The sequence below is a fragment of the Mytilus edulis genome, chromosome 6, assembly GCF_963676685.1.
Source record: "Mytilus edulis chromosome 6, xbMytEdul2.2, whole genome shotgun sequence".
NCBI classification, from domain to species: domain Eukaryota; kingdom Metazoa; phylum Mollusca; class Bivalvia; order Mytilida; family Mytilidae; genus Mytilus; species Mytilus edulis.
The window spans coordinates 48,583,320-48,609,557 of record NC_092349.1 but is presented as its reverse complement, the minus strand read 5'-3'; the positions used below and the strand labels follow the sequence as shown (position 1 = coordinate 48,609,557).

Sequence of the window (26,238 nt, the reverse complement as noted above, 5' to 3'; positions counted from 1 at the left end):
ATTTGAATATTTTAATTATTTGGTTAAGATTTCAAAATTTCAAAACTTTAACACAATTTAAATTTTGAATTTTTAAAACTTTGATCAAAATTCCAAAAAACTAAAATTTCAAATCTTTTTATAACTTTGAATTGATAAGTGTGACACAGACCGGGTCGAAATTCTCCATCACATCAGCACTTTAAATCTAGGGTGTGATCTAGAATTATTATCAAACTAGATCATGGAGACTGGGGAACTGTAGTTTCGAATAGAAACACGTATGTTTCAGGCAATTAGGTCATGTTATAACAATTGTTTACTAAAAGATGTATATTGTTCCAACCTGCAATTAACCAATGGATTTGCTAAAAAGATTGAACAGTTACTTGCTACATTAAATTTTTCACATGTCTGGAAAAATCATGATACTATTTCAAAAAGGCGTTTATTATATGCAATTCATACCAAACTTAATGATAGATATCTTAATTATTGGAAAGAAAATATATTTTGTGATAACAAATCAGTACATGGTAATAAGCTGAGAACATATAGACAGCTTAAAGAAAATTATAAATTGGAAACCTATTTATTGTTAAATATAGACAGAAGAGTAATAGGGCATTTTGCTAAAATTCGTATTAGTAATAGTGTTCTTAGAATTGAACAAGGGCGTCACACTAAAACCCCTGTAGAAGAAAGAATTTGTCCTTTGTGCCTCTTAGAAGTTGAAGATGAATTTCATTTCACTTTAAAATGTACAAAACTAAATATAATTAGAGACCAACTGTTTTCCAAAATTAGTGAAATAGTTCCTTCTTTTTTAAATATGACTAATGAAGCAAGATTTAAATTTTTATATACGTGTGTTGAGACTGATATAATTAGAATTATTGTTAAATTTATAAGCGACATGTACATTTCTAGAAATGCTTTATTAAGCACTAAATAACTTTGTGGTACCACCTCCTCATATAATGTTTATGAAATTGGTATGATATATATATGTTTGTATGTTTGTGTATAACAAATTTGTATTGTCTTGGTATCAATCCTGTAATTTTGGATTTTAAACCAATAAAAATTACTTACTTACTTACTTACTTACTGTTATTGTCTTACTAGTTTCAGTGTTGTACTATGTAAAAGTCAATAATTGTTCACAAATAATTCATCTGCTTTTGGTCGGTTTGTTGTCTCTTTGACACATTCCCCATTTCCATTCTCAAATTTATTTTTATCTGAAAATTTAATAAAATGCTTAGCTGAGCGCAGCCAGATACGACTGCAGAGGACGAATCCTGAACAGTTTTGACACTATATGCAAGCTTGATACTGTCTGAATTTGGTTCTGATCAAATGTTTGATATAATATAGGTTTCTGACGCAAAATAAATGTGGTAAAAAATCTGGCAAATCTATTGCGCAATACTGTGTAATTGAAGATTTCTTCTTGAAACTATTCAAAGCTTTGAAATTTGAAAAATCAAAATCAAAAAATACGTACCCCTTAAAAAAATGGAAAAAAAAATCCCCTACTTTTGAACAAATACCCCAAACTTAATCCCAGCCTTTCCTTTCTAGAATGGAACCTTGTAGTACAATTTAAGATATATCCATCAGGGGCGGATCCAGGATTTCCGGTTAGGGGGGGCGCAAAGTTTTATTTTCGCCGAGCGAAGCGAGGCGAAATTTTTTTTTTAGGTAAAATTATTTAAATATTCTTCTACAGGGGTGATATGTAGATATTTCGAACTATTGTGTGTTAAAATTAGCGAGAGATTAAAGTTTCAAGCTGAAACCGCCTTAATTCCCACCTGACAAGAATCTACAATCACCGCAATTAACAAGAAATATGTGAGCTTCTATTCATTGAGACTATCCCCATATATTTCCCAGAAAACGGGACTGAAGACAATAAGGATAGAGGCAGACCTTAATCAGGAGTACACAAGCTGACCCTCCATATAAACAAATCTAGCGAATGTTATGTCAATGGTTGCTTGGAAAACTGGTGTTACATTCATATTAGTCAATCGAATATCTTCAGGGGGCAAATACAATAATGACATACTAGTAATAGATTTGTATGCTTCCTAGTGGATCCTCCGGACCAAATATCAAGTGACTGACCGACAGATGAACGGATAGAGGTAAAACATATGTCCCTATTCTTCGGAGAACCACCGAGCCATGATGGCAAGATCTCCCACAAATCTACAACAATCTCCTAACTTACGCACTAAGGGATTTATATTGCATATATGAGTGAGTTTATAAAGCTACAGTTATAAAGCTGCAGCCGTAGTCATGCGAACATTTTATTTTGTTATATATTGATTCTGTGTTTCTGTGCAAACCAAACTATACAATCAAGACACCAGCACCTGTTGTAAAATTATTTCTATAGAAATATCAGGTAATATCTTAACTAAAAACATTGAAAGACATGGTGCTGGTAGTTGTGACATAAAGAAATACAGGAACACCACAAATAAATAATTGTTTTGCACATCGCCAATATGTCTAAGCCAATTGTACATGGTTTCAATAATGTGAAATTTAACTGCCTTACTTAAGAATTACTTTAACACTCCACAACACCAGCCCTGCCAAACTTGGTTAAGACGATGTAAATGTGAAGAGTTAGACAGATAGACGGGCGGACCGACGGACGCAAAGTGAGACGAGACAGATCAAAATTGCTCACCTGACCAATAATAATATTATGTTTTGCTAACGAAAATTTTAAATTTTACCAGCGATTTTTAATTGTCCTTTCATAATATCTGATTTTTACATTTTTTTATTTTCGGAGGTCGTGCCAGACTTAACTGTGTTCGCCACAAACAACTAAAATCAGAATGAGATGCATTTACGAAGTTTATTTTCTTGGGATCTCAAGCATGTAATACGGTGCATAATTCGACTAAATTTTTAGGTTGCAAGTGAGAAAGAAATATAGCCACAGAGATACAAATTTATAAACTAACCTTTCGCTCGAAACAGTATTTCTATCTTTCATTACGGATATTATGAAAGAATCTCACCTGGCTGCCGACTGTTTTCTTGACCGTGCCATGATGAAATTGCGAAAGTGAGTAAGGGATGTTTTGGAACTTAGATTATCAAAGAAATTGATTATAAAAACCGCAAATACAATGTAATATTTGTTTTTACTTTAACTGCTAAAAAAAACTATTATATTTGTCATCAAACGCAGCTCCGCGTTTGACACCTTCCTTCGAAATAATTTATAGAACTTTTATAAATCGTAGGTCAGTTGATAAGTATAATCAAGTTTATTCTGTTAAACTGACTTTTTTTTTATGTATTTGAATGTTAAAAAAGATCTCTTCTGATACTTAAATAAGTTGAAAACAACCCATGCTTTGCAAATTTTAGGGGGGGGGGGGGGCGCACGCCCGCCACGCCCCCGCCTAAATCCGCCCCTGTCCATACACTTAAACACAAGTTATAATTGTTAGGAAACTAGAAAAATGCTTGTTTTAGTGCCTTTTTTGGCCAAAATTCCTTCACGTTTGGAGCAATTACCCCAAAAATCAATCCCAGCCTTCCTTTGTTATATGAATCCTTGTGGTACAATATCAGAGAGATCCATACACTCACATACACGTTATTGTCCGGAAACTACAAGAACATGCTTGTTTTGACCCCTTTTTTGCCCTTAATTACTTAACTGTTAGCACCATTACTCCCAAATTGAATCTCAACCTTCTACTTGTCATGCTTGTGGTATTAAAGATTGTGGTGCAATTTCAGAGCTATCGAGATATGATACTAGTATACACAAGTTATTATCCTGAAACTAAAAACATGCATGTTTTGGGCCCCTTATTCCGAAGTGGTGGGGACCATCACCCCCAAAATCAATCCCAACCTTCCTTTTGTGTATTGAACCTTCTTAAGAAATTTCATAGAGAATCATTCACTAAATATTGTCCGGAAACCAAACGTGTCTTCGGACGACGACATCATAGCATTATACAAACCTGCACAGTCAAACAGAAACTTCTTCAGGATTTTAATCGCCAAATTCAGGATTTTTATAGTCAATATAACCACATTTACCACAGGGGTCTTAATGAGATGACATTTAAGGAAGATGTCAATGATATAGCAACACAGAGACATAAACAAACAATATCCAAAATACAAAAAAAAACAACATGGTTACATTCAGCTTTTCAAAGATCTAGAGTTCGATTTTTGATGAAATCAAACTTGAAAGTTAAATTTAAGACCCTTTGGACTAAAAATCTAAATTCCTAGTACTAGATTAGATTCGATATAAAAAAAAACATATATTTAATTTTTGTTACAATCAAACAAAGTTTAATTGTGGACCCCAATTTGAAAACCGGGCCAAAAATGAAAAAAAAAAATCTTAATTGAGGTTGGTATTCGGCATATTTTCTTATTTTTCGACTTTGTGTTTCGTAAACCGTTGTTCCTCTTTTTTTTCAATAGCTTTGTCAGTTTTTCATCGAATTACGGGTTTGGATATCCCATAGGTATCGTCGGTCTCTGTTTTAAAATAAACAAAGACAAAATAAACCAGTATTTAAAGATTTATAATTGACCTCTTTTTAGTAAGCACAATCATATCCTGTAGCTTTTAGAGTAGTTTTGCCATTTCTTTCAATTATATGGTCTTGCTCACTTCCACCCCATACACGACAAAAACTGTGAACTTTTATGCCATCATTATATTTCTTTACGTTAAATCCACCATACATCATTGGAACTGAATAATGAAACGGACCCTTTTCATATAAAAAGGCAAGTTGTGGGAGTTGAACTCCATGTTCTTGGATCAGTGTCTCCACTCGTTCCAATATAACTGCATGCAGAGATTTCTCCATTATAGCTATAGATTCTGTTTTATTCTTTACATTTTCTGGTAGCTCAAGAAGTCTTAATATATCATCATCTAAGGAATTTTTCACTGCTAAGTCGTATGCTGTTTCTCCATTTGTTGTTTTAAAACATTTAGTTGCACCTTTTTTCAAAAGATCTTCAAATACATACTTTGGTGCTTTCCCGGCAGCAGCATGATGAAGTGGTGTATACAAGGAGGGTAAAGAATTTGAATCACCTTTAATGGGGAGTCTAGAGAAATCTACATTTCCAGTGTTAACCAAAGAAACGAGCTCGTCCCAGTTCTTGTCTTCACCAAGTTTGTCAAGTTTTTGATGGCATTCTGCAAATCCTATATGGAAAACATCCTCATATACATTTGTTGGATAGTCGTAAGAGGAAAACACCTGTAAAAATGAAATATGTATCATATAATATAGTTATCAAAGGTACCAGGATTATAATTTAATACGCCAGACGTGAGATTTGTCTACATAAGACTCATCATTGACGCTCATCTTAAAACGGTTAAAAAGCCAAACAAGTACAAAGTTGAAGAGCATTGAGGACCAAAAATTTCAAAAAGTTGTGCCAAATACGGCTGAGGTAATCTACTACCGGGATAAGAAAATCCTTAGTTTTTCGATAATTCAAAGTTTTGTCATCAGGAAATTTATAAAAATGACCATATAATTGATATTATACATTTCAAATGAAAAAGATAAGACAAAGCTTAACAACATAGCGACAGTAGCAACGACAAAAAGTAGTTAATTAAAGCAACATGTAGTTCATAAGATCGTGTATATCTTGCATCATTGAGTATGTTGATGTTTAATATACTGCAGAACCGTCGTGATTGTGCATAGCCCGTTTACTGTTCTGTGACCTTAACACAACAGATAAATAAGGCTATTTTTTGGCGCTTATTCTCATTTAGACCTAAAGTCTCAATGGCTTTTTTTTTGTTTGTGTTTGAGTGTTTCTGCATGGTGAAAATAAATTCAGAGTTTAAAGCACTTTATATGCACTATGCAACATGCTGTAGTTCTTTCTAAATCTTGTATCTCTTTTATTTTGTCAGGTGTTTCCTAATCAAAACAAACCTACCTTACGTACCGCATAATAAAAGCCATTTGCAAAAATCAGGTATATAAAAAACCAGGGGCGCATTTAGGCGGGGGCGTGGCGGGCGTGCCCCCCCCCCCTAAAATTTGCAAAGCATGGATTGTCCTCAGCTCAATAAAGTATCTGAACAGACGACGAAAATTAATGTCGTCGCCTTGCATCTGTTTTAGCATTCAAAGAAGTATATAAAACAATAAGTTTAATCGAATCAACGTGATCACTTATCAACTGACCTACGGTTTATTTAAGTTCTTTAAATATATTATACTTCAAAGAAGGTGTCACACGCGATATTGCGCTTGATGACAAATATCATAGGCTTTTAGCAGTTAAAGTATTACAATTGTGACAGTAGTTGCGGATTTTATAAACAATTTCTTTGATAATCGAAGTTACAAAAACATCCCTACCTCACTTTCCCACAAAGTAGGTGAAAGTGCCCTGTTGGTTATTTCATCATTGCACGGCCAAGAAAACAGTCCATTTTAGATTCTTTCTTAAGAAAGATAGAAATACTGGTTCATGCGAAAGGTTAGTTTATTAATTTATATCATTATTTAATATATCTGTATCAATATATGTTTCTCACTTGCAACCTGTAAAGTTTGCCGAAGTGTGCATAAACGGTCAAGGCCCAAACTCGTACTTCCGTATTACATAGAATCTCATAAAAATAAAGATATTTTCGAAAGGATCTCATTCTGATTTTAGTTGTTTGCAGTAAAAAATGTATATAAAAGGTTTGCCACGACCTTTTTTTATGAAAAAATCGCAGGCAAAAGTAGAATTTTTAGTTTTCAATATCTAATATTGGTCAGGTGAGCAATAGAGTCAATGAATAGAAGCTCACAGATTGTTTGTTTATTATATGGTAATTGTAGATTGACAGGGGTGGATTTATGCTGTTAAAGCTTGAAACTATATGAAAATATCTAGGTAATTTTACCACAAAATCTTTCTCGCAACGTTTTGCTTGGCAAGATATCTACATTGCACACTCTCTAGAAGAATATTTCAATAATTTCGATAATTATACCTCAAATTTTTTTTCGCCTCGCTCCGCTCGGCGAACATTTAACTTTGCGCTAATCGAAAATCCTCGATCCGCCCCTGAAAACGGGATATAAAGGTTACGTCAACGAGTTAGTATCTTAACGACAAAATACAAATAAACGGTCTTAAGCAATACATAAGTATCTTTTCGTATACCAAACTCTAAATAATACCGATTCTAGAAAGAGAAAGTACCCAATGGCCATCGCTTCAATCAGGATAGAAACAGAAACAGACACGCTAAAAATGGACTATAGTGTAGAATTAGAATATAGTGAGACAACCCCCGAAATTGTTTTCATAAAACCCCCTAACATAGCGTTTTACAACACTTTTTGCACCAGATCATTCCGCATAATAAAGTCAAACTAAGTCATTTTAGTCCCTCTGGTCGAGTTCTTCGCTAAACCTTAATATGGTGATTTTAACACACGAAAAACAATTTATTATAACCATAAATTTACATGTGGAATGAAAAAATAATCCCGAAAAGCGCATCGGACGCATAAAATCAATAAAGCATTAATTGTTTCCATTTTTTAAAAGTCCATTATCTTTGAAGGGTTTTAATAAAGGAGTACAAACCGGTAAATCGTCAATCTCCCCTGTCACAGCAGGTTCCTTTGATGAAGAAGCCTCCCTATCTTTTCTACTGCATAAGCGCCTACAGCAGCATGACTTGCTTACCCAGTTCAATAAACGATGACACAATGTAGTTGAGCGGACCATATCTGAAAAAGTATATATATTTTATGATTTTCCTGCGTTAAAAACATGATTTTCGAAAAAAAATCCAAATCAAAAGTTTGAAAAGAAAATTTAACATTTTTTTATAAAACAATTAGAACTATCTGAAGTCAAAACTAACCATTGTATGACGGGAATCACGCCATTATTCAGGAAATCTCAGATGCACAAGCAGAAAAAGCAGCTCCACATATAGTACATATCATGTTCAAATGCGATTACTCACTCTTTATTGTCTCAGTCGAAGAAAAGATTGATTGATTGTTGCTTGCTTAACGTCCAGTGGCAAATATTTCATGCACGTTCAGGACGAGTCGAGTAAGAGGACGGGCTTTTGACTACGATAATAATAACTTATACGTATATATATGGCACGCGGGAACCACATAAATGAGATAATCACAATTTATCAAGGATAATGATAGATTATCGGTCGACCATTATAGATGTACGGCGTAAAGTATACTTTACGGTTGTAAATGCATTTACGAAATTATCGTCGACAATCTATCATTATCGATCATAAATGCATTAACAGTCGACAATCTATAATAAAGGAACGCGGGAACCACATTATTGGATAATTACAGTTTAACGGGCGATTCGTAAATGCATTTACGCCCTGTTTTCGATTGCAATTCATATGTACCCAATCACAATAGGTTATCGACAATGCTAATTAATTTTGTCCAATCATATCCACCGATTCAAATGACAACGCGTTTAAGTCAAATTGATCGTCTAGCTAGATCTCAACAACCGGCAATTAATAGTATTTTAGAATACTGTTTATCTGTAAAAATTGAGACGAAATTATATTACATGCAAGTTTACAGTTATTAATTATTATACTTATAATAATTTTACCGTGACAAAGTTAATAAGTTATAACTGGTACTAATTTCATATACATGGCAAGTCGTTGTAGAATAATTTACTTTCTAATTTCTATATTAATGCATCATTTATCATTTTTAATATAACAAAATATTTTTTTTTATATCAAATATTTTATATTAAAAAATCGTGCATTTTTTTTTAATCATTAACAGAGACACACATATATATAATATATATGTACCGTGACATATATTGTTTTTTCCGGATTGAATACCATAGTATTGCCCAGTGCTTCTGTTTAAATAAAGTAATTTGTTTAGTTGTAAAAACAATTACCAAGTGATAATCCATTTAGAACTTCACCTCCAGCTTAATTTCAGGTGATTAATTGGAGGGCAATAAATTGCGCAATCGCACACCTGTAAATCCAGTCACAACTCGGGCTACAGAACTAATTATTGGAAAATCGGACACATATAATTTTACTGTGTAATTAAGAAGCAAATCTTAGCAAATAAATGCGGTACAGAAAAGTTTCTTGCAATATCAACTGATCATTACCAGATTTTAATTTTTAAATTAAAAGAAATGCCGAGAAAGTAGCTTTTTATTTGTTTGGTGTATATAATAACCATAAATCCACTTATTCATGGTATGGCATCAATATTTCTGACCTGACACTACGTACTTTATATTGCTTAATTCTATAGAATTTAATATGCAATGTTTCGGGTTCTTTCAGGAATATTCCAAGGTAAACCCTCATCAGAGGCCGACAAATACTGTCTAGTGAATATCTAAATGTACATAATTAAATAAAGTTTATCAAGAGAAACAAAAAAGAATCATATAGACGGTGAAACATTTGTAAAAGAAAGTAAGCCTCACAGGCAGACAGCTTAATCTGAAAGAATCAAAATATTTTAATTTGGCAGAACTATAACCAATGAATATCTATAGACAGAATATATTCAGAAACAAATTTTGTACATGTTGCTATTGTTTCTAATAATTCTCGCCAGTGACAAATCTTTCATGTATGTGTAGGACGATGATATAGTGATGGCCGAAGGTTGTTTGCTAGTATTATAGTATAACTTCCATAGTTCATTGACAGTCATATTGATTTATAACTAGTTTTCATGTTCTGTATAAGGTTTGAAATGATATAGCGATGAAATCTTGATTGTGGTCGCTTAACATCTAGTGGCACATATTTCATGTTTTTTTAGGGCTATAATATAGAGACAAGGGTGTTTGGTAGTATAATAGTATAAGTTTTATGGTTCATTGACAATCATACTAGTTTGTACGTAGTTTCCATGTTACCTTCAATGGTTTGACATATTAATGAATTATCGATTATTGGTTGATTAACGTTCAGAGGCAAATATTTCATATATTCTTAGGACGATGATATAGGCACGGAGATGACATAAGGTTATTTGCTAGAATAATAGTAAAACTTTCATAATTCATTGACAATCATATTACTTAGGTCTTTCTACCTTTCCGTGGAAAGACCTATTGATTTTGTTCTGATTATTAGGTCTTTCCACCTCTCCGTGGAAAGACCCATTTATTTGGTTTTGATTATTAGGTCTTTAAACTTTTCCGTGGAAAGACCTATTGGTTTTGTTCTGAGATTTATTGTTTTTCTTCCGCCACATTTTGTTCTTACGTAGTATTGTGGTTTCGCAAGATGTCGCCTAGATTTTTTCGCATATGATATCGAACAGTTATTGCGCTTTTGAAACTGACCCTGTTAAACCGTACACTTTACATTGTAAGTGTTATCTCCCCGAACACTGTTTTCCTTGTGTCCACTACTCCTTCACAACCGTAAAAAATTACGACAAATTTATTTTACCAAAGTGCTTGCTATATCTTCAAGATGATGAGTTGGATTGAACCAAAGTTCTTTCCCCTTATGCATTTGATATAAGTGATATGCATATAAACTCATAAACCGTAAGCCGTATAAACATAGAGTCGCTTTATTGAAGGTCCTTGGGTCCCAACTTAGAAAATTAGGTCAAGGACAAGGTCATGTTCAAATTTTGACATTCACTTCAAACTGCTTTTACTCAGAAAAATGTTCGGGGTAAAATTTTAAAAAATGTGAGCAAAATGTTACATTACACTGTATGTCGAGAGTATTCGTCGAAATTATACGCTTAGTATTTTGGGGGGTTTTCATGCCACTGAAATGGAAAAACTAACAAATTAACTAATTATAGCTTCAGAATTTACATCTATCATGATGCGTACATGCAATTTATCTTTGTAAATCATCCAATGCCCACAAAAACCCATCTAGCCCTCCCTTTTTTTTGGAATCCAATTTCTATTTTATTAAAAAAAAAAATGCTAATCTTTCTTATTTTATGAATAAATTTCTTTCTGAAATACAAATTTATTCCTGCAAAATAAAATCTGCTCCAAATCATGTACATGTAAATACATTCAAATAAGAGAATTGATGAATATCCTATAGTCAAAGCAGGTACTTGATGAATATCCTGTAGTCAAAGTAGTTACTTGATGAATATTCTATTATCATAGCAGGAACTTCATGAATATCATATAGTCATAGCAGTTAAATGATGAATATCCTATAGTCATAGCAGTTAAATGATGAATATCCTATAGTCATAACAGCTTCTTGTTGAATATCCTACATTCAAATACGAGAATGGATGAATATCCTATGGTCATAGCAGTTACTTGAGTAATATCATATTGTCATATCAGGTACTTCATGAATATCATATAGTCATAGCAGGTACTTGATGAATATCATGTAGTCAAAGCAGTTACTTGATGAATATTCTATTATCATAGCAGGAACTTCATGAATATCATATAGTCATAGCAGTTAAATGATGAATATCCTATAGTCATAGCAGTTAAATGATGAATATCCTATAGTCATAGCAGTTAAATGATGAATATCCTATAGTCATAACAGCTTCTTGTTGAATATCCTACATTCAAATACGAGAATGGATGAATATCCTATAGTCATAGCAGTTACTTGAGTAATATCATATTGTCATATCAGGTACTTCATGAATATCATATAGTCATAGCAGGTACTTGAGGAATATCCTGTAGTCAAAGCAGTTACTTGATGAATATTCTATTATCATAGCAGGAACTTCATGAATATCATATAGTCATAGCAGTTAAATGATGAATATCATATAGTCATAGCAGTTAAATGATGAATATCCTATAGTCATAACAGCTTCTTGTTGAATATCCTACATTCAAATACGAGAATGGATGAATATCCTACAGTCAAAGCAGGTACTTGATGAATATCCTGTAGTCAAAGCAGTTACTTGATGAATATTCTATTATCATAGCAGGAACTTCATGAATATCATATAGTCAGAGCAGTTAAATGATGAGTATCCTATAGTCATAGCAGTTAAATGATGAATATCCTATAGTCATAACAGCTTCTTGTTGAATATCCTACATTCAAATACGAGAATGGATGAATATCCTATAGTCATAGCAGTTACTTGATGAATATCATATTGTCATATCAGGTACTTGATGAATATCCTATAGTCATATCAGTTACTTGATGGATATCCTATCGTCATATCAGGTACTTGATGAATATCCTATAGTCATAGCAGTTACTTGAGGAATATTCTATTGTCATAGCAGGTACTTGTTAATTTTTCTATAGTACTAGCAGTTACTTGATGAATATCCTGCAGTCATAGCAGTTACTTGATAAATATCGTATAATCATATTAGTTAGTTGAGAAATACCATATTGTCATGTCAGGAACTTGATGAATATCCTATAGTTATACTAGGTACCTTATAAATATCATACTGTCATAACAGTTAATTGAGAAATGTCCCATAGCAATAGCAGTTACTTGATGCATATCCTATTGTCATAGCAGGTACTTGCTGAATATCGCATAGTCATAGCAGTTACTCGAGAAATATCATATTGTCATAGCAGGTAATTGATGAATATCCTATTGTCACAGTGGACACTTCAAGAATACCATACTATAATAGCAGTAACTTGAGGAACGTTCTATAGTACTAGCAGTTACTTGATGAATATCCTGCAGTCATAGCAGTTGCTAGATGAATATCCTATAGTCATAGCAGTTACTCGTTGAATATCCTAAATTCAAATAAGGGAATTGATGAATATCCTATAGTCAAAGCGGGACTTTGTGAATATCCGATAGTCATAGTAGTTCCTTGATGGATATCTTATTGTCATAGCAGGAACTTGATGATTATCCTATAGTCATAGCAGTTATTTGATGGATATCCTATTAGCAAAGCATGTTACTTATTGAATACCCTATATTCAAATAAGGGAATTGTTGAATAACTGATAGTTATAGAAGATCTTTAATGAATATCCTATTATCATATCATGTACTTGATGAATATCCTATAGTCATAGCAGTTACTTGATGGATATCATATTGTCAAAGCATGTACTTAATGAATATCATATTGTGATAGCAGTTACTTGTTGAATATGCTATATTCAAATAAGGGAATTGATGATTATCTTACCTCCTATACATTTCTAGGAATATGATTGGTTAAAAGCGACCTCGTGGAGACCGTGTATATTCAATATTAGGTTAGTAGGGAGGCGGGGCTTATTTCAATATTAGGTTAGTAGTGAATTTGCGACTTAGGCACTGTTTGATTATTTCAAATATTGAAAGTTCTTTTTAATATTGTTATATCAAGGTTGTTTATTATAAATATCTGTCGTTTACATTAGTTTTTTTAGTGCATATCAATTGAAGTAGGTTCTTAAAATTGAACACCTGAACACTTTATTACAGAAATAAGGAGATGTGTTATGAAAGCAAATAAGACAACTTTAGTCTAAATTCAACACATAAAGATAGTCGGTAAGATAAATTCGTTACATAGTGTGCTAGTGACCTAATATGATATATACAGGGTAAGTAAATTCCATATGGGGTTCGAGCTTCGCTCTCACCCCATATGGAATTTACTGACCCTGTATATATCATATTAGGTCACTAACACACTATGTAACTAATAGTATCCTTTAGTCAAAGCAGGGACTTGGTGAATATCCGATAGTCATAGTAGTTCCTTGATGAATATCCTATTGTCATAGCAGGTTACTTGTTGAATACCCTATATTCAAATAAGGGAATTGGTGAATATCTGATAGTCATAGAAGATCCTTAATGAATATCCTATTATCATATCAGGTACTTGATGAATATCCTATAGTCATAGCAGTTACTTGATGGATATCCTATTGTAAAAGCATGTACTTAATGAATATCATATTGTGTTAGCAGTTACTTGCTATATATCGCAAAGTCATAGCAGTTACTTGACAAATATCATATTCTCAGAGCAGGTAATTGATGAATATCCTATTGTCAGAGTGGACACTTCAAGAATATCATACTATAATAGCAGTAACTTGAGGAACGTTCTATAGTAATAGCAGTTACTTGATGAATATCCTGCAATCATAGCAGTTACTAGATGAATATCCTGCAGTCATAGCAGTTACTTGTTGAATATCCTATATTCAAATAAGGGAATTGATGAATATCCTATAGTCAAAGCAGGGACTTTGTGAATATCCGATAGTCATAGTAGTTCCTTGCTGAATATCTTATTGTCATAGCAGGTACTTGATGACTATCCTATAGTCATAGCAGTTACTTGATAGATATCCTATTGGCAAAGCATGTTACTTGTTGAATACCCTATATTCAAATAAGGGAATTGGTGAATATCTGATAGTCACAGAAGATCTTTAATGAATATCCTATTATCATATCAGGCACTTGATGAATATCCTATAGTCATAGCAGTTACTTGATGGATATCCTATAGTCAAAGCAGTTCTTGATGAATATCCTATTGCTATATCAGGTAATTGATAAACATCATATACTAACTCAGATCAGGTACTTGTTGAATATCATATTATCATATCAGGTACTTGATGGATATCCTATTGTCAAAGCATGTACTATATGATATCCTATTGTTATAGCAGTTACCTGTTGAATATCCTATATTCAAATAAGGGAATTGATGAATATCTTATAGTCAAAGCAGGGACTTGTTGAATATCCGATAGTCATAGTAGTTCCTTGATGAATATCCTATTGTCATAGCATGTACTTTATGATTATCCAATAGTCATAGCAGTTACGTGATGGATATCCTATTGTCATAGCATGTATTTGATGAATATCCTTTTGTCATAGAAGTTACTTGTTGAATACCCTATATTCAAATAATGGAATTGGTGAATATCTGATAGTCATAGAAGATCCTTCATGAATATCCTATTATCATATCAGGTACTTGATGAATATCCTATTGCCAAAGCATGTACTTAATGAATATCCTATTGTGATAGCAGTTACTTGTTGAATATGCTATATTCAAATAAGGGAATTGATGTATATCCTGTAGTCAAAGCAGGGATTTGGTGAATATCCGATAGTCATTGTAGTTCCTTGATGAATATCCTATTGTCATAGCAGGTACTTGATGACAATCCTATAGTCATAGCAGTTACTTGATGGATATCCTATTGTCAAAGCATGTACTTAATGAATATCCTATTGTGATAGCAGTTACTTGTTGAATATGCTATATTCAAATAAGGGAATTGGTGAATATATGATAGTCATAGAAGATCCTTAATGAATATCCTATTATCATATCAGGTACTTGATGAATATACCATAGTCATAGCAGTTACTTGATGGATATCCTATTGTCAAAGCAAGCATGTACTTAATGAATATCCTTTTATGATAGCAGTTACTTGTTGAATATGGTATATTGAAAAAGGGAATTCATGAATATCCTGTAGTCAAAGCAGGGATTTGGTGTATATCCTATTGTCATAGCAGTTACTTGCAATCATTGCAGTTACTTGATGAATATCTTGCAATCATTGCAGTTACTTAATGAATATCCTATTGTGATAGCAGTTACTTGAGAAATATAATATTGTCATAGCAGGTACTTTATGAATATCCTATTGTCAAAGAAGGTACTTGATGAATATCATACTGTCATAGCAGTTTAATGACGAATATTCTATAGTCAAAGCAGGTACTTGTTGAATAACCTATAGTCATAACATGTACTGGATGGATATCCGATAGTCATAGCAACTACTTGTTGGATATCCTACATTAAAATAAGAAAATTGATGAATATCGTATAGTCGAAGCAGGTACATGATGAATATCCTATAGTCATATCAGTTACTTGAAGATATCCTATTGTCATCGCAGATGCTGGATGAATAATCTGCAGTCATAGCAGTTACTTGATGAATATTCTGCAATCAAAGCAGTTACTTGATGAAAGTCCTATTAAGATAGCAGTAACTTGAGAAATATCTTTTTGTCATAATAGGTACTGGATGGATATCCTATATTCTTAGCAGCTACTTGTTGGATATCCTACATTCAAATTAGAGAATTGATGAATATCCTTTAGTCAAAGCAGGTGCTTTTTGAATTTCCTACATTCAAATGCGAGAAAGGATGAATATCCTATAGTCATAGCAGTTACTTGATGAATATCATACTGTCATGTCAGTTTAATGAAGAATATTCTATAGTCAAAGCAGGTACTTGTTCAACATCATATTGTCATAGGAGTAACTTGACGAATATCATAAAGGCAAGGCAGTTGCTTGTTGATTATCATATAGTTATAACAGGTTCTTTTTTAATGTTCTATTGTCATAGCAGTTACTTGATGAATAACCTATAGTCATAACAGGTACTGGATGGATATCCGATAGTCATAGCAACTACTTGTTGGATATCCTACATTAGAATAAGAAAATTGATGAATATCGTATAGTCGAATCAGGTACATGATGAACATCCTATAGTCATATCAGTTACTTGAAGATATCCTATTGTCATCGCAGATGCTGGATGAATAATCTGCAGTCATAGCAGTTACTTGATGAATATCCTGCAATCATAGCAGTTACTTGCTGAAAGTCCTCTTAAGATAGCAGTTACTTGAGAAATATCTTTTTGTCATAGTAAGTACTTTATGAATATCCTATAGTCAAAGTAGGTACTTGGTGAATATCATACTGTCATAGCAGTTTAATGAAGAATATTCTATTGTCAAAGCAGGTACTTGTTCAACATCATATTGTCATAGCAGTAACTTGATGAATACCCTTTAGTCATAGCAGGTACTGGATGGATATCCTATATTCTTAGCAGCTACTTGTTGGATATCCTACATTCAAATTAGGGAATTGATGAATATCCTTTAGTCAAAGCAGGTGCTTTTTGAATCTCTTACATTCAAATACGAGAAAGGATGAATATCCTATAGTCATAGCAGTTACTTGAGGAATATCATATTGTCATATCAAGTTCTTGATGAATATCCTATTGTCATAGAAGTTACTAGATAAATATCTTATAGTCATAGCAGCTTCTTGTTGAATATCCTACATTCAAATACGAGAATGGATGAATATCCTATAGTCATAGCAGTTACTTGATGAATATAATATTGTCATATCAGGTACTTGATGAATATGCTATAGTCATAACAGTTATTTGATGGATATCCTATTGTCATAGCATGTACTTGATGAATATTCTATTGTCATAGCAGTTACGTGTTGAATATTCTATATTCAAATAAGGGAATTAATAAATATTCTATAGTCAAAGCAGGGACTTGGTAAATATCCGATCGTCATAATAGTTCCTTGATGAATATCCTATTGTCATAGAAGGTACTTGAAGATTATCATATAGTCATAGCAGTTACTTGAAAGAAATCCTATTGCCAAAGCATGTACTTGATGAATATCCTATAGTCGTAGCAGTTACTTGATGGATATCCTATTGTCATAGCATGTACTTGATTAATATCATATTGTCATAGCAGTTACTTGTTGAATATCCTATATTCAAATAAGGGAATTGATGAATATCTTATAGTCAAAGCAGGGACTTGTTGAATATCCGATAGTCATAGTAGTTCCTTGATGAATATCCTATTGTCATAGCATGTACTTTATGATTATCCAATAGTCATAGCAGTTACGTGATGGATATCCTATTGTCATAGCATGTATTTGATGAATATCCTTTTGTCATAGAAGTTACTTGTTGAATACCCTATATTCAAATAATGGAATTGGTGAATATCTTATAGTCATAGAAGATCCGTCATGAATATCCTATTATCATATCAGGTACTTGATGAATATCCTATTGCCAAAGCATGTACTTAATGAATATCCTATTGTGATAGCAGTTACTTGTTGAATATGCTATATTCAAATAAGGGAATTGATGTATATCCTGTAGTCAAAGCAGGGATTTGGTGAATATCCGATAGTCATTGTAGTTCCTTGATGAATATCCTATTGTCATAGCAGGTACTTGATGACAATCCTATAGGCATAGCAGTTACTTGATGGATATCCTATTGTCAAAGCATGTACTTAATGAATATTCTATTGTGATAGCAGTTACTTGTTGAATATGCTATATTCAAATAAGGGAATTGGTGAATATATGATAGTCATAGAAGATCCTTAATGAATATCCTATTATCATATCAGGTACTTGATGAATATACCATAGTCATAGCAGTTACTTGATGGATATCCTATTGTCAAAGCAAGCATGTACTTAATGAATATCCTTTTATGATAGCAGTTACTTGTTGAATATGGTATATTGAAAAAGGGAATTCATGAATATCCTGTAGTCAAAGCAGGGATTTGGTGTATATCCTATTGTCATAGCAGTTTTTGCAATCATTGCAGTTACTTGATGAATATCTTGCAATCATTGCAGTTACTTAATGAATATCCTATTGTGATAGCAGTTACTTGAGAAATATAATATTGTCATAGCAGGTACTTTATGAATATCCTATTGTCAAAGAAGGTACTTGATGAATATCATACTGTCATAGCAGTTTAATGACGAATATTCTATAGTCAAAGCAGGTACTTGTTGAATAACCTATAGTCATAACATGTACTGGATGGATATCCGATAGTCATAGCAACTACTTGTTGGATATCCTACATTAAAATAAGAAAATTGATGAATATCGTATAGTCGAAGCAGGTACATGATGAATATCCTATAGTCATATCAGTTACTTGAAGATATCCTATTGTCATCGCAGATGCTGGATGAATAATCTGCAGTCATAGCAGTTACTTGATGAATATTCTGCAATCAAAGCAGTTACTTGATGAAAGTCCTATTAAGATAGCAGTAACTTGAGAAATATCTTTTTGTCATAATAGGTACTGGATGGATATCCTATATTCTTAGCAGCTACTTGTTGGATATCCTACATTCAAATTAGAGAATTGATGAATATCCTTTAGTCAAAGCAGGTGCTTTTTGAATTTCCTACATTCAAATGCGAGAAAGGATGAATATCCTATAGTCATAGCAGTTACTTGATGAATATCATACTGTCATGTCAGTTTAATGAAGAATATTCTATAGTCAAAGCAGGTACTTGTTCAACATCATATTGTCATAGGAGTAACTTGACGAATATCATAAAGGCAAGGCAGTTGCTTGTTGATTATCATATAGTTATAACAGGTTCTTTTTTAATGTTCTATTGTCATAGCAGTTACTTGATGAATAACCTATAGTCATAACAGGTACTGGATGGATATCCGATAGTCATAGCAACTACTTGTTGGATATCCTACATTAGAATAAGAAAATTGATGAATATCGTATAGTCGAATCAGGTACATGATGAACATCCTATAGTCATATCAGTTACTTGAAGATATCCTATTGTCATCGCAGATGCTGGATGAATAATCTGCAGTCATAGCAGTTACTTGATGAATATCCTGCAATCATAGCAGTTACTTGATGAAAGTCCTCTTAAGATAGCAGTTACTTGAGAAATATCTTTTTGTCATAGTAAGTACTTTATGAATATCCTATAGTCAAAGTAGGTACTTGGTGAATATCATACTGTCATAGCAGTTTAATGAAGAATATTCTATTGTCAAAGCAGGTACTTGTTCAACATCATATTGTCATAGCAGTAACTTGATGAATACCCTTTAGTCATAGCAGGTACTGGATGGATATCCTATATTCTTAGCAGCTACTTGTTGGATATCCTACATTCAAATTAGGGAATTGATGAATATCCTTTAGTCAAAGCAGGTGCTTTTTGAATCTCTTACATTCAAATACGAGAAAGGATGAATATCCTATAGTCATAGCAGTTACTTGAGGAATATCATATTGTCATATCAAGTTCTTGATGAATATCCTATTGTCATAGAAGTTACTAGATAAATATCTTATAGTCATAGCAGCTTCTTGTTGAATATCCTACATTCAAATACGAGAATGGATGAATATCCTATAGTCATAGCAGTTACTTGATGAATATAATATTGTCATATCAGGTACTTGATGAATATGCTATAGTCATAACAGTTATTTGATGGATATCCTATTGTCATAGCATGTACTTGATGAATATTCTATTGTCATAGCAGTTACGTGTTGAATATTCTATATTCAAATAAGGGAATTAATAAATATTCTATAGTCAAAGCAGGGACTTGGTAAATATCCGATCGTCATAATAGTTCCTTGATGAATATCCTATTGTCATAGCAGGTACTTGAAGATTATCATATAGTCATAGCAGTTACTTGAAAGAAATCCTATTGCCAAAGCATGTACTTGATGAATATCCTATAGTCGTAGCAGTTACTTGATGGATATCCTATTGTCATAGCATGTACTTGATTAATATCATATTGTCATAGCAGTTACTTGTTGAATATCCTATATTTTAAATAAGGGAATTGATGAATATTCTATTGTCATAGCAGGTACTTGATGAATATGCTATAGTCATAGCAGTTATTTGATGGATATCCTATTGTCATAGCATGTACTTGATGAATATTCTATTGTCATAGCAGTTACGTGTTGAATATTCTATATTCAAATAAGGGAATTAATAAATATTCTATAGTCAAAGCAGGGACTTGGTAAATATCCGATCGTCATAATAGTTCCTTGATGAATATCCTATTGTCATAGCAGGTACTTGAAATTTATCATATAGTCATAGCAGTTACTTGAAAGATATCCTATTGCCAAAGCATGTACTTGATGAATATCCTATAGTCGTAGCAGTTACTTGATGGATATCATATTGGCAAAGCATGTACTTGATGAATATTATATTGTCGAAGCAGTTACTTGATGAATATCCTATAGTCAAAGCAGTTCATGATGAATATCCTATTGCTATATCATGTACTTGATAAATATCATATACTAACTCAAAGCAGGTACTTGTTGAATATCAAATTGTCATAGGAGTTACTTGACGAATATCATATAGGCAAAGCAGTTACTTGTTGATTATCATATAGTCATAACAGGTTCTTTTTGAATGTTCTATCGTCATAGCAATTGCTTGATGAATATCCTGCAATCATTGCAGTTACTTAATGAATATCCTATTGTGATAGCAGTTTCACAAGAAATATAATATTGTCATAGCAGGTACTTTATGAATATCCTATTGTCAAAGTAGGTACTTGATGAATATCGTAGTGTCATAGCAGTTTAATGACGAATATTCTATAGTAACCTATAGTCATAGCAGACACTTGATGAATAACCTATAGTCATAGCATGTACTTAATAAGTAACCTTTAATCATAACAATTACTTTGATTTAAATCATATAGTAGAAACAGTTACTTGATGAATATCATGAATATTCTTTAGTCAAAGCAGTTACGTGAAGAATAACCTACAATCATAGCAGTCACTTGATTAATATCCTATAGTCATAGCACTCTGTGTTTTTTGGTTTGTTAGATGTATTTTTGTTTGTACCCAACTGATGATATAAGCTTTTTTCCACTAAATTTAATAGTTTATTCTTATGTTGTACTGTTTTATCACTGTCACAGGATATTAGGAGGGTTAGTGTCTTCGAATAAGTTTTAACCCACCACATTCTATATTTGCCTGTCCCAAGTCAGGATCCATTCAGTGGTTGTCGTTTGTTGCTGTAAAACATATTTGTTTTCATGATTCCGTGCATAAATTGTTTTTACATTTGTCATTTTGGGGCCTTTTATAGCTATGCGGTATGGACTTTGCTCCTTATTGAAGGCCATATGGTAACATACAGTTGTTAATTTCTGTGTCATTTGGTCTATTTTGGAGTTGAATCATTGGCGATCATACTACATCTTCTTAATTTTTTTTTATGAAAGTCTGGTTCTTCTTTTTAGTTATCGAAGAGTCATGCACAAACAACGGGAATATTGGAAAATAACCTTTAATACTTTTTTTTTTTTTATTCATTTTTGAAGAATGTAAATGAATTTTCCTTTTTTCTAAATTGCACTCATTAATTCTATATCTATTTAAAAATTTACTGAGAAAAAAGTAATCAAAATTACGGTATATAGCTCTTAGGCAGATTTGAATTTCGGGGGAGGGGGCAAGGATTTTTTTTTCTGGACAAACTTTTTTTTGGCGAAAAGACGAAAACAATTTTTTTTCTTTCAATTTTAGAATTACATATAGTGGCAGCTGAGGATGAAACAAACACTTATTTTTCTCAGGGTCAAAAACAAATATTTTTTTTCTCCAAAACCTGGAAACAAACTTTTTTCCCAAAAAATATCCATAGCAACCCCCCCCCCCCCCCCCCCCCCCACCCACACAAAAAAAAAATCAAATGCTACATATTAAAATAGGTCATTTCTATAATTGTAAAAATACTTTATCTGAGTTATCTCCACTAATTTGGCAAAGCTGAAAACAAATTACAGCCGTAAAAATGAGAAAACACATACCAACAATCGATCAAATGTTGCTTTAAAAATGAATTAAACAATACAAGCCACAATTGTATTCAAGACAGCAAGTCTGTTGTCTGTTTTTATAGTAAACATTTACTGAATTCGTTTTTGTTCACTGAGAATATATTCCTAAGACGAGCTCAAGTATGTCAATTAATTCATAGGGCATCATGTGATAGTTGAAATTACCCAGTGCAATCATTTTGTGTCCAACTGTGTCTTTAAAACATATCAAATGTTGTATCCACTGTCTGCTGTTCTGTAGTCTGTTAGGTCGCGGTTTTTTTTTAAACTTTAGCCTCCCACTTCGGCAATACCAAATCATAGAGGGGGAGGGCGGTTACCCGGGACAAACTTTTTTTTTGTCAATTCATAAAAATATCGTTATAAGTAACAACTTTCTGTATTCTAAGATCTGCTATGACATCACAACATTGAATTCACCAAGGTACACTTAAGCTTTAATTATCTATAGATGTCTTATTAAAAATAATAATCACGGAATCTTAAAGTATTTTCTATGTTAAACATATATAATGTCTGAGATATTTTCTTATGCAAATAAGTTTAAAATATTTTTTTTTTTAAGATAATAGAGTAATCAGATATGTAATTTGACCCATATCTTGCGGTTCATCGATTTTCGGTAAAATCAAAGAAAAACCGGCAAGATTAACATTGTTGAATACTTCATTTATTTGTTATTCTGTTTATTTTATTATTTTGAGTTTATGCATTAAATATCAATTTCTAACATAACATGATTTTTTTTTACATTTAATAGTACATGTACTCCTTCTTGTCAAGAGTGTCATATTATAAGTTTTTAGTGCACTTAGGAGTCCTAATCAGTGTTAAGACACACTAACTTCATAAAATATTATTATATGAAATGATATATAGATTTCTGAACAAAAGAACAACCCAAATAAGTACACACAAAAAAAGAACCATAGAGCATAAATCTTTAAAGATTTCTTGTTTATGAATGTTGAAAATTTGTTTCTTACTGTTAAACAGTCTCGAATTAATTTATTGATTATAAAATTCTTAAAAAAACACTTTTTACCTGTTATGTCAACGTTTATTGGGGTCAGTTGTTATAGAAATTTAACTTCTGACACCTCTTAGCAATATTACAGGTAAACATGTGATCATCTAGCCACCTGTAATATGCATTTACCTGTAAAAATCAAACCTTTTAGAGAAAAAATACAAATATACATGTATATGATAATAAAAGGTATTTTACTTTGAAAACGATAGAGAAAACAAAACTTTATTTATGTGTGGAACTTTTAAATTTTACAAGAAGCTTCAATATTCGAGGATTGAAAATTGGAAACTATGTTCCTCTTGTGTCCATTCTGTTGCACGAATAGTCCGATGCACTTTACCATCATAGTTAATACAAGGATGTGAAGTCCGAAATTTATTTTTTAAAACACCTGTTGAACATGTTTTAGAAAGGGTAACTTTTGCTTTAAGGAATTAACTTCAAGGAATTAACTTCCAAAGAAAAAAGTTTACCGCCAATCAAAATCGATTTTACAATTGGCTAGCATTTACGGTTTTATCTAAAATTATCGAATTTACGACTTGTGTTTTAATTCACTTGGTCGAGGTTAACTATCATTGTCGAAACAATTCACCTTGTCGACTGTAAATGCATTATCAAAGAAGTAACTATCATTGTCTGCGCGCGAGTCACATTAATTAGACCATCTATGATGGTCGACCGTAAAGTATACTTTACGCCGTACATCTATAATGGTCGACCGATAATCTATCATTGTCGCCGATAAACTGTGATTATCTATTAATGTGCTTTACGCGTTCCATATATATATCATATCGGTCAATCAAATTATTATATTAACTTTGAAATTCAATTGAATTAACTCATAAGGAAAGGTTCTTCATAAACAATGTTAACAAACTTATATATCAAAGGGAAACAATGGTATGATTTGTCACTTTGTTTACCGCAAAATTGGTTTCCTCTATAAGGGTTCACACAAGAATAAAGCTTAGGAAAGGGGGGGGGGGGGGGGGGGGGCGAGTACTGGGGTCCTTCCATAATACAGCTTAAATTAATAGTCAGAGACAGTATTAAATGTCCCTTTTGAGATAGTAATTTCAGAATCTATATACATGTATAAATAATTATTTTTGAGTAATGTTAAGTTCTAAAAATATGTCATAATAATCTGATTCAACTGCCATATGACTGCTAAAAAATAACAACGAATCTGTCATGTTAATCAGACCTTAAATATAGTTTCGATGTGTTTTCCTATGAAACAAATAGGTGAATTTCCGAGTGGTAGTAATTACGACATGCACACACTTTTGTACGTATTTACGGTACCTACACACATCGTTTCAGACATTAATTTTCATAATATAATGAGATACACTCTGTGCGGGATATTATATCTATTTATAATTGAATAGTTAAAAAAATATTATTAAAATTGTGATTTGAAAATAGCGCCAAGCTTTAATAACAATCAAAATATATTGCAAAATGAAAATCATTTTACACACAACTTCTTAAAATATATCTTATGTACAACATGTACAAGATTAATCGATACGTTATTATTGTGTATCTTCTACAGTGAAATAACGTAAAGCTTTAATAGAATATTGACTCTTAATCATACGTTCAATTTTTTAAAAGATAGCCCTGCTTTACCATGTATATAACATTACCTTTGAGCGAATGTAAACAATAACAAGAATCCTCTAACGTCTATCTTTAGTAACAACCTTCAAATTCATCATGATGATGTCATTGCTAAAAATATATTCTGTATAATGAGGGATAATGCTAAAGGTTGCACTTTGTATTTAAAACTTCATAAGCCTTAATATAAATAGATATAAGAGTTTATTAATTTAATAAAACAATTGTTATAACACAAGTATTATATAGCTATATATAAATGTGACAAATTACATAAAACATATATATATTTTAAAGGTAAATTCACAAATGAAAGCGGAAAATATAAAGAAGACATTCAACCTCGAGCATTCAACATGTTCAAAACTCACAAATCGAGAAAAAAAAACCCCAACATCACTTGGTAAAAAAAAAAAACCAACCCGAAAAGATGCTCACTTCTATAAAACAATGTAAGAAAATTTAAGATTGAACAATACAAACCCAACAATCAAAGAGCAGATTGCCCTGAGGATACGATTGCCATTGTTTTCATTGACACATGTATACATGTAGCTGGATAATATCATTTTCAAAACTAGTTCAACTGCACATGTAAAATGTAAAATATACGTAATCTAAATAGTTACAAAATAGCCAATCCCGGATAAAAGTATGTGAACAATATACTTAGGCCTATTGTGTTTTAGTTTTGTACTATCAATTCTAAGTTTACTTTCATCAGCAGTCACTGAGACTCAGAGTGACTGAGAGAAGGTATTTCACTTCGTATCTTACAAAACATGTACCATTAAATTTTTCCTTCGTTAATTCTAGGAGGAACCCCATTCCTAACTCTTTAAATATTGAATTTCCTTTGGGTCAATGATTATGACTTCTTTCCGTACACATTCCTCGGTTTAAATTGCGATTGTTTTTAATATAATACGACGTTTGTCGACAGAACAAGTTTATTTTTCTCAACGTATTGTTTTGATTC

The 26,238-nt window shown here is 32.2% G+C and overlaps 1 protein-coding gene across 1 annotated transcript; it reads right to left on the bottom strand.

Annotated features, from left to right (window-relative positions):
- Positions 1-4,556: 4,556 nt before the first annotated feature.
- LOC139529107 (uncharacterized) lies at positions 4,557-25,396 on the bottom strand. The gene is made up of 3 exons (XM_071325382.1): positions 25,286-25,396; positions 7,630-7,775; positions 4,557-5,270 (listed from the first exon to the last, which is right to left on the bottom strand). The coding sequence occupies exons 2-3, from the start codon at positions 7,771-7,773 to the stop codon at positions 4,593-4,595; spliced, it is 822 nt and encodes a 273-aa protein (XP_071181483.1). The 5' UTR covers positions 7,774-7,775; positions 25,286-25,396; the 3' UTR covers positions 4,557-4,592.
- Positions 25,397-26,238: the final 842 nt, after the last annotated feature.